This window comes from Lygodium microphyllum, chromosome 3, assembly GCF_053477565.2.
Source record: "Lygodium microphyllum isolate KBCC chromosome 3, Lygodium_microphyllum_v1.1.10, whole genome shotgun sequence".
In the NCBI taxonomy this organism is placed as follows: domain Eukaryota; kingdom Viridiplantae; phylum Streptophyta; class Polypodiopsida; order Schizaeales; family Lygodiaceae; genus Lygodium; species Lygodium microphyllum.
The window spans coordinates 176425228-176439433 of NC_141137.1; the positions used below are offsets into that span (position 1 = coordinate 176425228).

Consider the following 14206-nt stretch of genomic DNA (forward strand, 5'->3'; position numbering starts at 1 on the left):
TTATCTTATCGCATCTTGTGATTTTTTCTCAAAGACATCTCAAAATATTAATCATGATTTGGTGATAAATTTTTTGACTTGAAAGGTATTTTATCAGATGTTGCCATATATTTTTGTATGGATGTCTATAGTTACCTATACTTTTTCTCTATAGAAATAGCCATTTAAGGTGATTAGAACAGAATTTTATTGCTCAAATTTTCAATATTAGGTGATCATTATGATTTTGGGGGCTTGAAAATAACTATAATTTTTGGTTGATTTGTCCAAGGACACATATTTTTAGTCTAAAAAGAGAAAACTTGCTAAAAGAAAAACATTGATCTCTTCTTCACGAATTATACCTTAGGTGTTATTATTAGTGTTATAGTACCTTCATTTATGATTTCCCACTTTGCCTTGGTTTGTGTGTGTTTTATTGAATCTAATTCATATGCCTTATTATCCATTGTATTCCTTTGGTTTCTCATGACTATTCTTTGTTTCTATAGACAAACATTATTTGCAAGGCTGAATTGTCAAATTTTGTTGTTGCTAAACCACTTTGAGGACTACTTCAAGATCTTACTCTCTTCGATGCTCATTTGTTTGCCTATAGTAAGCAAGTTGATTCCTGTATGATGATGACTCCTAATACTTTAATATATGGATCTATAATGAGGCCTTTAATAATACTCCAAGTCTCGAAAAAAAAGGTTAATCACTACAAGCATCTCTATTAGCACACCATAGAACAATCTCCATCGGCATTTCTATTAGCATCGCTATGTAGAAAAAAAAAGTAGTAATGCAAGTAGCAACAATTGTAGAAAATTAATGATGCAAATAGTGACAATTACAGTAAACTTAGTGATAGGAATAAGAATGGTTATAGCGGGAAAAAATACATGGGTGGCAAGGCTTTGAAGCCATGCCACTCTTTTAGCCTCATTTGGCTAAGAACCATAGTAAATAATTATTTTATGCTCATCATTACATGATATTGTACATTTATACAAATAATCTAGTTTGTATTGAAACATAGATTTCTTGACACAACAGAAAGATGAAAGGCAAAAAACTAATTGACAAAATTGTATTCTTTTTTGTAGTATAATGGGAAGATCAATTTACAAGAACCCTAACTTTAGTTAATATACAATATTTTAAGATTGAAAGCTACTAAATATCCTAACATGCATACCTTATTAGTGCACTAGGCCTAGTTCCCCAAGTGCTCATTTTGGACGAGGATTTGTATATCCTCGACAATGTGTGCATTGTGTATGAGGTGAGTGTAATTTTTCGCTCCTCATCATATACCTCATCTTTACTTGGAATATTTTGCTAAATTTGCAAGCCACCATACCAAAAAGCAAAGTCACACCTATAACAAGATAATCAGGAGTATATCCCTCTATCTGCATGTACAAACACAATGAGATAATTAAAAGTTAAACAAACAAGAATGAAAAAGGAAAACTTAAGCATACCAAATATTAAAACAAGGAACTTTGGATAAAAATTGTAAACATGATCAAACAAAACTCTATATGCTTCCATAGTAAAGAATGAGAAAATGAAATAATGCCACTTTTGGAGAGGCTTACTTGTCTTATTCTCTATCTTCCATTCTTCCTTGTACATATCTTTCTTGTTTTATGAAAGTTATCTCAACCAAATCTCTCATACTAATCTATATCTCTCAAGTAAGATGTGAGATAGTATAGAAGCAATATCAATCACCAATTGTTGCTCCCTCTCTCCATTACTTTGCTATGGATGTATGTTGATGAGTGACTAGTTGAAGAGGAGAGAGCTTGAATGTATAGGTATAAAATAATTTCAAATATGCATGTTAAAGGTGGTAGTAGTAGCGGCATTTAAATCAAGGGATGCTAGTAGTGCATTTATGAGCCCACAAGTGTAGCAGTAGTAAAGACCATTAGCATGGCATGTAGACAGAAAGAATATCATAGCACACAATAGACTATATATGGGAAAGACCTATCTAAGCAGAAGGCTCTAGAGAAGATGGAGGGATCAAATCTTGAATGTTTGATTTTTTGGATGTCCCTTTGATCAGTCCTTTGATTGGTATCTTGAGTGTTACAATATTAGTAGAGTTTTTTCTTTTGTATGTCCTGAGTAATGACTTCTAGCAGTAGTACTTTCATTGTTTATGTATCATTGGTTGCTTCGAGTCTATGAGATTTTGTATCCCTCCATTGATTGTTCTTGAGTATTTTATTACTAGCATTCTCATCTCTATTGAGACTGTTATACTAGTGTCATCTAGCAATACACATTTGGGGATTTCATTAGTTGAGTATTTTTATATATGCTCTAATTTTTTTGACTATGTCAAACTCTATATACCCAACGCTAACTATAGAGTAGGATGTCACTATCCACCTATGTTTGCTCTAAGTATGATTGCCCTCTACTATGTGGTGGTAGTACTTGGACTTGATTACACGAGGCGACTGAGATCATTGTTCCTCTATGTACTAAGCTAAATGCATACATGTTCGAAAGGTATGCATGATGTAGTTCTGGTTGTAGGGAAAGCATAGTGGTCCAAGTCTAATTAGTGCCAAATGGTACCAACTCTTTTGATCGATCACTCATCTACACTTCTATCAATTTCTCCCAGTTCTTCATTAAATCTAGCGGGTCATTACTTGGCTTTTGTCAATGGATTGCTATCCTGCCAATAGACCTCATACATATTCACTTCCTATCTCAATGGTTCACCCACTCAGTATCTCATTTTTGAACTTCTCATGATCTTGCAACAATGAGGATCACGACTTCTTTATCCGCCAATTTGATATTGTTGCTTACACAGTCAACTTCCCTTTTCAAGTCAATGAGCCTCACAAAGTTGGCATATTTGAATCTTTGATGCAAAAAAGATTGCGGCTAGCTAGTGGCAGAGCATGGATGTCCAACTTAGAATGATGCACTCATCGCATTCCATATTAGATTTCAACCTAGCCGGATGGATGTGTAGAAGTTGGAAAGGCTCCAAAATCTTAAGCAAGGTGATAGATCTATCCAAGTGGAGCCCCAAGAGGAACACCAAGGAAACAAGGTTTCTACTGTGAGAAAATCTATCTTGTATCATCAAAAACTATCTTTTTCATATTTGGTATGCCTATAATAAAGAAAAAAACACCCCCAATAAGAAATCTTCATGCAACTTCATAGAAACAAAAATCCCATAGCTTTAACTTTAACAAAATCCATCATGCTCTTCATATTCTTTATAGATACATAAGTACGACACAGAGGGACAGAGAGAGAGAGAGAGAGAGAGACTATTGATCTGTACGTTTAGGTACTTACCGTCCTTTATGCTCTTAATTGATGCACTTATAGTCAGTTCCAACCCCCACCGTGGCCGCCACCTCCGTAATGACCACCATGGCCGTGGCCTCCTCCGTAATAGTAGCCTCCAGCTTCCGTGTCTTGTGGCTGTTTCTTCTGCTGCGCCCCCTGTGCCCGCCCGCCACAGCCACAACCTCCTCCTATTCCATGACGATCCTTGTTTCCCATGCAGCCGCAGCCACAACCTCCCGTTGTGTCTTGTGGCTTCATCTCCGCGGCGGCCTGATCGGTCTCAGCTTGTGGCTCCGCCGCAAGGACAGCTGCCTCCTCAGCTGATTCCCAAGCGGCCCCGCTGCCGCTGGCAGCCATCGGCATTACAACAACTGCAACTAGCAGCATCGACACTAAACTCGACGTCATGGAAAAATATTATTATGTCAAGCATGCACTACTACAGCTGGTCCTAATCGATCAAGGTTGTATTGTAAAGGCGCTAATTACGAAGACACCAGGAAGTGCTGCTTATGTAGCCAGCTTATCACGGTGTCCCGCATTCACACGCAAGTGAGGCTAATTTGCCTTTAGATCCACTCAGCTACTGAGTGCGGGGCGCAACATGCCCGGACCAAGTGGTTAAGAAAACGTAAGGTAAAAACCGGTGGCGCCATAAGATCATGACAGTTCGAATCTAATTGCACTCCCACTTACAAACTTACATGAATCTATCCTCCTTTGCGTGAAATGGATAGGGCCATGACACACGTAAGTTGTGCTAATTGACAAAAGCGGTCTCAAACTTGCACTTGAGAAAATAGGAACGCCAAAGTTTTTGGCGTAACCATCAAAAGGCTAGTAGTTGGCGAACTAACCAAAGTTTACTCAACATGGTGCAATGACATTTGTACATTTAATGAATACCTGAATCATTTAGCTTCGTGATGTGTTACTCTCTTCTTGTCAAGTTGACGTGCGGTCAAGCCTATACTTGTATGGGGATGTCATCTAGATTAGGATGGCATGTAAAAAGCTAGTTGCTTTTTCAGCCAATCAAGAGATTTTTGATAAAAAAGATAGATTGATGAAATCGCGCGCATCGCGATCGCTGTAAATGTAAAATATTACACAGAGCAGCGAACAGAATCTGAGAAAGAGATAGAGAGTACACAACAGATAAGAGGAGAATCAGTAAATTCTTTAACTCCAAACAACTGATACAAAGATGGCTCTGTCCACCCGTGCGCTTCCACTGTGTGAAGCTTAGATGGCAATCTAGACAGAAGATAGGTGAAGAGCTTAAGGCTAGCTGGAATAACAACTCTGACTGGGTGAAAGATGAGTGAAAAATGGCTGCGAAGGGGTTTAGCTTTTATAGCCCGCGAAGGTCGTTAGGTCACCGACCTACCATATGAGCCTCCACTAGTCGGCCAAGGAATATTCTAGGGAATATTTCCTTTACTATCAGGCCGGGAGCGCTGCCCCTGGACCCCCACCAAGGGGGCCGCTAGCCCCCCTGGGACCCCCCAGCCAAGGGCCGCTTCCGCGGCCCCCGGACCCCACAATAGGGGCCCCTTTTAACTCCCTTACACCGCAACTCGATGCAATGCGCCTCGAGTTGCTACGAGCTTAACCACTCCGTCTAACCCAAAGATTAGACCCACAACAGTCACCTTTTTGCCATCCGGTCACATAGACCTCATCTGATATACAAGTCAGGACTCAACCAATGTCCGGGCTTACATTTGGCTTCTCCTCATAATGGGGGCCTTACAACTTTGAGCACCATGGATCATTGGTAGCACCTAATGAGGGTGGGGCATTGATCATATCTAACACCCCCCCTCAATGTCCACCCATAGGTGAACTATCTCCTCGTCCCAATGCCGAGTCTCTGAAGATGAACTTGAAGCAGATCCTTCGTAAGTGCTTTGGTGAAGATATCTGCTCCATTCTTCTCTGTTGGACAGTAGACCAATTCCACTATCCCATCCTCCATCAAATCACACACATAGTGATACTGGATCTCTATATGTTTGGTGCGTGCATGAAACACTGGATTTTTGACAATGGCGATGCAACTCTGATTGTCACATCTCAGCACAGTTGGTTCTTCATCCTGCACTCCCATATGCCATAGAATCCTTCTCGGCCATACGACCTCACATGCAGCAAAACAAGCTGCCTTGTACTCTGCTTCGGTAGAAGACAATGCCACTGTTGGTTGCTTCTTACTAATCCAAGAGAAAATTCCTGAACCCAAAGAGAAACAATAACCAGAAATTGACTTCCTGGAATCAATGTCTCGTACCCAATCTGAGTCACAGTTCCCCAGAAGAGAGGTTCTGAAACTGTATGTGATGCCATAGTCAAGAGTTTTCTTCAAGTATCTGAGCACCCGCATCCCAGCCTTCCAATGACTCTCATGAGGTTTGTTTGAGAACCTGCTCAAAACACCAACATCAAAACTGATATCTGGTCTGGTGTTACACAAGTAGATCAGACTGCCGACCACCAACCTCCTATACCTCCCAATGTCTACTAGTGCTGATGTATCCTCGACGGATAACTTTGCATTCACCTCCATAGGTGTAGCTATCTCCTTGCACTCGGTCATGCCAAATGCCTTCAAGATCTCCCATGCATACTTCTTCTGAGAGATGAAGATCTTTCCTGGCTCTTGCCAGACTTCAATCCCCAAACAATAGTGCAACAAGCCCAAGTCTGTCATTTCAAACTCAGAACTCAAAGCCTTTCGAGTTTGGTTGATCATATCTTCATAGTCACCTGTAATAAGAAGGTCGTCCACATATAGGACAATCACTACAGACTTTTTACCATCCCTGTAAATATACAAGTTAGTATCTGAGGCACATCTTTTGAGGTTTAGGTTTAATTATCTATCCGCTGGTACCATGTTCTGGGGGCTTGTTTCAGCCCATACAATGCCTTCTTTAGTTTACACACTTTGTTCTCAGAATGGAGGGCCTCAAACCCTGGTGGCTGAGCCACGTACACCTCCTCCTTGAGGTCACCATTTAAGAATGCTGACTTAACATCCATTTGGTACACTGGCCACTTCTTGTGGGCAGCCACTGCAAGTATCGTGCGAATAGTGGTCATTCTGGCAGTTGGGGCAAATGACTCTTGAAAATCAAACCCTTCAACTTGTGAAAATCCTTGGGCAACCAGTCTAGCTTTGTACTTTTCTAAGGTACCATCAGCCTTGTACTTTACCTTCCAGATCCACTTGGTGCCAATAACCTTCCGCTTTGCTGGTCGATCCACTAGCTCCCAACTGTCATTCTTCATTATGCTGTCATACTCCACCTGCATAGCAACCTTCCATGATGGATCTGCAAGTGCTTCTTCTAAGTCAGTTGGCTCCTTTACTTCTCTCATAATCTCAACCATCAAGGCCATATTGACTATGTGAGCAGAAGCCCTCCTTTGCTCCTCTATTCTCTGAGACCTCCTTGGTCCGTCTGCCTTCTCCTCAACAGATGCAGGCATAGGATTATTGTGGTCATAGAGCTGCTTCACCCAGCGCGGCAATGGCTTTTCCAATGGGGTGATGTCAGGTTGGTGAACTTTTTCCTCATCATCTGAAGATGATGCTTCCTCCTCCTTAAGGATAGGGATAGCTCTCGGGACAGGTTCATAGTGGACTACTTCTTCGCTTGATGATAAAGTGGAAGAACTTGCCTTCTCCTCCTCCACTATATGCGGCTCCTCCTTGGTCCGTCTGCCTTCTCCTCAACAGATGCAGGCATAGGATTATTGTGGTCATAGAGCTGCTTCACCCAGCGCGGCAATGGCTTTTCCAATGGGGTGATGTCAGGTTGGTGAACTTTTTCCTCATCATCTGGAGATGATGCTTCCTCCTCCTTAAGGATAGGGATAGCTCTCGAGACAGGTTCATAGTGGACTACTTCTTCGCTTGATGATAAAGTGGAAGAACTTGCCTTCTCCTCCTCCACTGTATGCGGCTCCTCCTTGAACACCACATCACGGCTCGCGATGATCTTCTTTGCCTCTTGGTCATATAATTTGTAAGCCTTCTATTCATCACTATAACCCAAGAAGATACATTTTCTGCTTTTTGGTTGTAACTTGTTTCTCTTCTCATCTGGAACATGTGCATAACATTCACATCCAAAAATTCTGAAATGTGAGACAGATGGTTTCTTACCAGTGTAAGCCTCATGAGGTGTTTTTCCCTTGAGAGCCTTTGTATAGCTCCAATTTAGAATGTAGACTGCAGTATTAACAGCTTCAGCCCAAAAATGGTTAGGCAATCCCTTGCCCTTTAGCATGCATCTTGCCATCTCCACAATGGTGCGATTCCTACGTTCCACAACACCGTTCTGCTGAGGTGTATGAGGCGTCGTCAATTGACGCTTGATCCCTTTGCTCTTGCAAAAGCCTTCAAACTCCTTTGAGTTGAACTCACCACCACCATCTGTTCTAAATTTCTTCACACTTTTCCCTGTTTCATTCTCAACAAGTATTAGCCATTCTTTAAACTTACCAAAAGCTTGAGCCTTATCACGAAGGAAGTACACCCACATCTTCCTACTGTAGTCGTCGACAATCAACATAAAATAAGAAGATCCCCCCAAGGCCTGTGTAGGCATCTTACCACACAAGTCAGCATGCACCAACTCTAGAGGAGCCTGTGCTCTATTCTTGCTTTCTTGTGGAAATGCCTTTCTTTGTTGCTTGCCCATCATACAAGCTTCACATGGTTCCTTCAATTCAGTTATTGTAGGTAGGTGAGCAACCATACCTTGCTTTTGCATCTCCTTCAATACTGCAAATCCGATGTGTCCAAACCTTTCATGCCAAAGCTTACTTGTGCCCACTCCAGCGGTGGCTGTAAGAGCACTTAGCTCATACATGTTGTTCCTTCTTTCTTCTTTGCCAACAATTGTGCCAGCACTATCAATAATTTCTGCACCTGTCTTCTTGAACCTCACTTCATGACCAAGATCAGTTATGGCAGCAAAGAGATTTCTCCTGATTTCGGGAACATACAACACATTTGAAAGCTTTTTGACTTCACCATTTGCAGCAACAAAAGAAATAGTACCTGTGCCCGCAACAGGGCATTTAGCATCATTTCCAATTGTCACAGTGATGGATTCTTGTAGAGGCTGCATAGAACTGTATAGACCTTTCTTGTTGGTCATGTGACGGGAGGCCCCACTATCCAACACCCATGAGTTAGTGGTAGATTCTTCTTGCGTTGAGGAGCACACTTCCTCAATGGTCGCCATGAATAATTCCAACTCTGCTTCAGCCGTATTGGCTGTCTCTTTCCCTTTACTTTTAAGGGTACCATTCTTTTCATCTGCCTTCTTGACACGACAATCTGCAATTGCATGTCCTTTCTTCTTACAGTAGAAGCACTCTCCTTGAAACTTCTTCTTGCCGCCCTTCTTCTTTTTGTCACCATCATTTTTGGTGGAGGAAACACCTTTGCCTTTTGCATTGGCAGAGAATGCAGCATCTCCATTGTTGCTTCCTTCTCGGGCTTTCAGCCTCAACTCCTCCTCCATTAATAATGCACAAAACTCCTCAAAAGTCAAAGCTTGAGGTCTCACCTGAGTATTAAGGGCAGTTACTAGTCCATCAAACTTTTGTGGACAAATTCGAAGACATCTCTGAGCTAGCTCTTCACTAGTCTTTTGTATCCCAGCGCCAGCCATCTGGTCGCGCAGATTCTTAATCCGAGTGATGAATGCTTCAACCGTCTCTCCTTCAGCAAACTTCTCGGCTGCTAGTTGATTCTCCAAGTTTTGAATCCTTGTTTGGTTTCGTGTTTCATACTGACTCCTTACTACATTCCAAGCATCTGACGCTTTGGTTGTATGCTGAATCAGAGTCAAAACACTGTCAGAATAGCTTGTAACTAAGGCACACAATGCATCTGCATTCCTTTGTTTCCAAGCTCGTAGAAGATCTGCATTCGGAGGAATCATCACACTAGGATTTGATGGGTCGGGGGTAGGCTGTGGTTCTGCGTCAGTCCCCAACACAGTCTCCAGAAGCTCATAAGAATCAAGGATAGTTGTAATTTTGAACTTCCACAAGGTGTAGTTTGTACGATCTAACTTGCCTTCGCTGAAGGTTGGTGGACGAATCCTCAGTGTTTGAATAGCGGGTACAGCAGCACCACCTCCTACACCGCTTCTTGATGCGCCAGAACCGCTTCCCGGAGTTGGCATAGTTTCTCTTTGCTGTTGAAGCCTTTGCCTCTTGCACGCTCTCCGATCTCTAGATCCCCCTGGGCTCTGATACCATGTAAAATATTACACAGCGCAGCAAACAGAATCTGAGAAAGAGATACAGAGTACACAACAGATAAGAGGAGAATCAGTAAATTCTTTAACTCCAAACAACTGATACAAAGATGGCTCTGTCCACCCGTGCGCTTCCACTGTGTGAAGCTTAGATGGCGATCTAGACAGAAGATAGGTGAAGAGCTTAAGGCTAGCTGGAATAACAACTCTGATTGGGTGAAAGATGAGTGAAAAATGGCTGCGAAGGGGTTTAGCTTTTATAGCCCGCAAAGGTCGTTAGGTTGGCCTGCTGACCGCGACCTACCATATGAGCCTCCACTAGTCGGCCAGGGAATATTTCAGGGAATATTCCCTTTACCATCAGGCCGGGGGCGCTGCCCCCAGACCCCCGCCAAGGGGGCCGCTGGCCCCCCTGGGACCCCCCAGCCAGGGGCCGCTTCCGCGGCCCCCGGACCCCACAATAGGGGCCCCTTTTAACTCCCTTACACCGCAACTCGATGCAATGCGCCTCGAGTTGCTACCAGCTTAACCACTTCGTCTAACCCAAAGATTAGACCCACAACAGTCACCTTTTTGCCATCCGGTCACATAGACCTCATCTGATATACAAGTCAGGACTCAACCAATGTCCTGGCTCACATTTGGCTTCTCCTCATAATGGGGGCCTTACAACTTTGAGCACCATGGATCATTGGTAGCACCTAATGAGGGTGGGGCATTGATCATATCTAACAGTAAATAGGTTGAAAACTGCAGATTGAACTGAAAGAAGAAGGAGTGATCTGGGAGATCCATGAGTAGGTGTCCTGCTATTTTACCCCCCTTTCGGAGCCAACAGAGCCATCAGATTTGGGTTCCGGACAGCAAAGAAAGAGTTTATTGTTCTTATCCACGTTTTTGGTCTACAAAGGAGCTCGAGGAGAACTAATGCCTGGAGATTGCTTCTGAGTAGTGCAAAGATTCCAGGTTTTGTCAATACATATTGATTCAATTCATTGTGATTTGTTTTTGTCGTGTTTACCACTTTGGTATTCTCTATCTTCTCTTCCATTCTACTTCTGATCCCCGGTGGATTCGACCTTTCGACAAAAACCCCTCCGACATTAGTGAACTCGACGTGAAAGTTTGTCACACAGAAAAAGGAAAGATAACATGGGAGAACCTTCGAATACAATCTCTAGTGATGTTTTGCAGCAGTTGGTGCAAAATATGAATATGCTTATGTAGATACAACAATAACAACATGTGATGCAAGCTTCAACTCAAACAGAAAGTGTTGTGATGAATGCTTTGCAAGCAATTGAGCATGAGGTGAAGTTATTCAATGGCAAGAATGTATTTGCATATGTATATACCTATGCTCAGAAGATGGAATTCTTTGGAGTGGTTCAATCTGCATGGAGCTGTATTTTGTACATGTTATTGTTCATGAACTGAAAGCATGGATTACTAAATTATACTTGCAAGATGCAGACTGGGTAGCCTTCAAGAAGACACTCAAGGAAGAATTTAACATTGAGGACACCAATTTGATTACATGCAAGACTTTTCAGGAGTGGGTTATACAACGCAATAAGGGTCTTGTGGCTACGGAATTGTTAAGAGAATTTTAAAGTCGAGTTGAGCAGTTGGATCTTGCAGAACAGCAAGCTCTTGCAAGTCACAAAATTGAATTATTTCTACAGGCAACTGATCTTGAGCTTCAAGAAAAGCTTGATGATTTGCTGGAGGATCAGGCTACAGAGAAAGGTTTGAAAACAAAGTGGATACATGTCAAGGAAGCTGTTACTGCACTTGTGAAGAAACATAGAATAAGAGAAATATTGCATGTCTCTAGCTTGCCCTTTGTTACACGCAAGACAGTTGATGTATCCAGTAAGCCACCTACTTCTGTGGCTAACCCTATGGCTGTACCTCCTATTGTTCCCTCTATTAGGAAAGATGTCTTGGATGAATTGGTCAAAGGGATTCGGGATCTTCAATTGAAGGTCACAAAATTGGATGAAAAAAGAACAAGAGGAAAGGGGACGGGCAACAGTTCTTAAGCCTGGAAAAAGATGTATGTGGTGTGACATTTTGCAGTACGAGAGAAAGGCTGCCTATCAAGAGGCCTTGGCATGACAGCTTATCTTTTGGAAAGATGGCAAGATCCATGCACAAGAAATGGGATTGCCTCTTGCTTTGAATTTTGGAAAGGGAGGTATGCAGAAGTTGGTGGAAGACTTGGCTGTCCGAAATGCTTATGTGGTAGTACATGATTCTACTTTTGGTCTACACTTGGATAGAAGGCATGGCCAAGTGATGGTTGGTCCAAAGGCTGAAATATGGACACATGCTTTACATGCAGCTGAAAAGAGAAAGGTCAGTGATAGTGAAATGTCTCATGCAGGGCAAGACATTCGTGGCATAACTAGTTGGGAATCACCGGTAGATGCATATTCAGTGTATGCATATTTAGCAAAGGTACAAAACATGAATGTACTTGTGGAAGAAAAATAAAAAAGAGATGAAGATATTGCAGGGACATCTAAAAGAATGACAAGAAGAAGTGTGGATCAGCCTAAAGCTGCAAATCAGCCACCTCTCGAGCATGTTATGCAAGAGGTCAGTCAGAAGCAAAAACAGGATAACAAACAAGAGGGCAAAAAGAAGGGAAAGCAGCCAAGATATAAGTTACAATCTAACATTGAGATAGCCACAGATCTTAACAAGGTTCTTGAAGAATGGATATTAAACAGTCGGGTGGAATTTACCTTGGGAGAGGTGCTTGGCATTGCCAAGCGAGAATTTCATGATGAGATCATTGACATAATTAAAAGGAAGCGTCAGTTTCTTGGTGATACCACTAGTGCATTGTTGCAATTTGAAGAGGAAATTGGTTTGTTGGGTATTCGGGCTGAATATGAGCATGAAGTAAGTACTGGATTATTTATGCAGGATGCTACTAATAAGTGGACAGCATGTGGAAAAGAGAAGAAAGTGGCTAAAAATGCATTGTCTTGTAGCAATATGCATGGTGGAGTAAGGAAAATGCAACAATATGGAGAAGAAACTCTAGGATTTATTCCTCGAAGTCACTACACAAGAAATCAAACGATAGTGAAAATAGGGGAGCGTGAAACTCCTTATGTTGCTTTACTTGACCATGGGTCTGAGATAAATGTCATTGAGCGAGGATTGTATGAAAATGGTGCATGGCCTGTGGACACTGATCATGGTTGGCATATGAGGGCTGCAAATAATTCTTCAGGGGAGCTCTACGCTGCATGTCCTAATGTAAAAGAAACAATTGGTGATGTATAGGAAGAGCAACACTTCTTTGTGCAAGATAAGTCCTCATATGTAGTGATTTTGGGATAGCCCTATATTACAGGAGTGCATATGGAATTAAAGGTACTTGATGATGGTTCTGCTTATGCAAGAGTCAGAAGCAAAGATGGGAGGAAAGCAGTCCAATTTCTTACTGTTTGTGTTAATCATCCTAGAAATTGTGATATGCTTCGAGAGTCTCCTTTGGTTCCAAATGCAAGGGAATTCAAAGCCTGGATTTTCATTAAGCACTGCTGTAATGCGGGGCTACAGTAGTGCTGTTCAGAGGGTGTACTCGCCTCTTGATGAAATGAAGCATGTATTTACTATTAGTAATTCTGAGTTTACAACAAACAGTTCATGTTGGTTTAAGCCTATGGAAGCTATGTGTAGGGCTGAACGCATATCTATGAAATGGGCTACTAAGAAACTGAGAGCATTGGGCCTGTTAGTTGAAAATGATGGCATTTCAGGCATCTTTTATGGGTTGAATATTACTAACACTATGGCTGAAATTTCAGAAACTATACATGTAAAAAATGAGGCTGAAAACAGAGTATTGTCAGTATGTTCTTTGGATATGTATGATGTTATAGCATTATTTGCTCAGCAGGAAGGATTACAATGGGCTAAAGCACTTGTGGAGACAAAGTATAAGAGAGTTGACAAAAAGGTGAAACCAATTGCTTTGCCACTTCCACCCGAGAGAGAGGATATGTATGAAAAAGTTTCAAGGTAGCCAAGCTTACGGGATCCTAAAGATATAGGTCATCAGTTTATATGTGAAACATTACAGGAATTGAAAGTTGGTGTAGAAGGGTTTCTTTTGCCTGCTGAGAGAAATTGTTTTATGCATATGTTGGCTACACATGGGAAGGCATTTGCATTTCAACCAAGTGAAATAGGTTGTGTGGATCCAAATGTTGTCTCTCCTATGCTCATATTTACTGTGCCACATGTACCATGGAACTTGAGGCCTATTCCAGTGCCTAAAGCTTACTTGCCAAAGCTAATGGATTTGCTAAATGAAAAGATTCGCATGAAGATCTTGGAGCCTTCTTCAGCCCCGTACTCAAATCATCGGTTTACTATGCCCAAAAATAATGGGGCTTTGAGTTTATTCAAGACATGCAACCAGTCAATAAAATGACCATAACAAATGTGGCTGCAGGTCCTGTGGTTGATGAATTTGCAGAGGCTTTTGCAGGGAGAGCGATCTATTATTTGGGTAATCTTTACTCGAGTTATGATTAGTTTCAGCTTGCAATTGAAAGCAGGGATATCAC

The 14206-nt window shown here is 41.9% G+C and overlaps 1 protein-coding gene across 1 annotated transcript; it reads right to left on the bottom strand.

Annotated features, from left to right (window-relative positions):
- Positions 1-1099: 1099 nt before the first annotated feature.
- LOC148039240 (uncharacterized) lies at positions 1100-3795 on the bottom strand. The gene is made up of 2 exons (XM_087675542.1): positions 3331-3795; positions 1100-1400 (listed from the first exon to the last, which is right to left on the bottom strand). Exon 1 carries the CDS (start codon positions 3730-3732, stop codon positions 3364-3366), a length of 369 nt encoding a protein of 122 aa, XP_087531668.1. The 5' UTR covers positions 3733-3795; the 3' UTR covers positions 1100-1400; positions 3331-3363.
- Positions 3796-14206: the final 10411 nt, after the last annotated feature.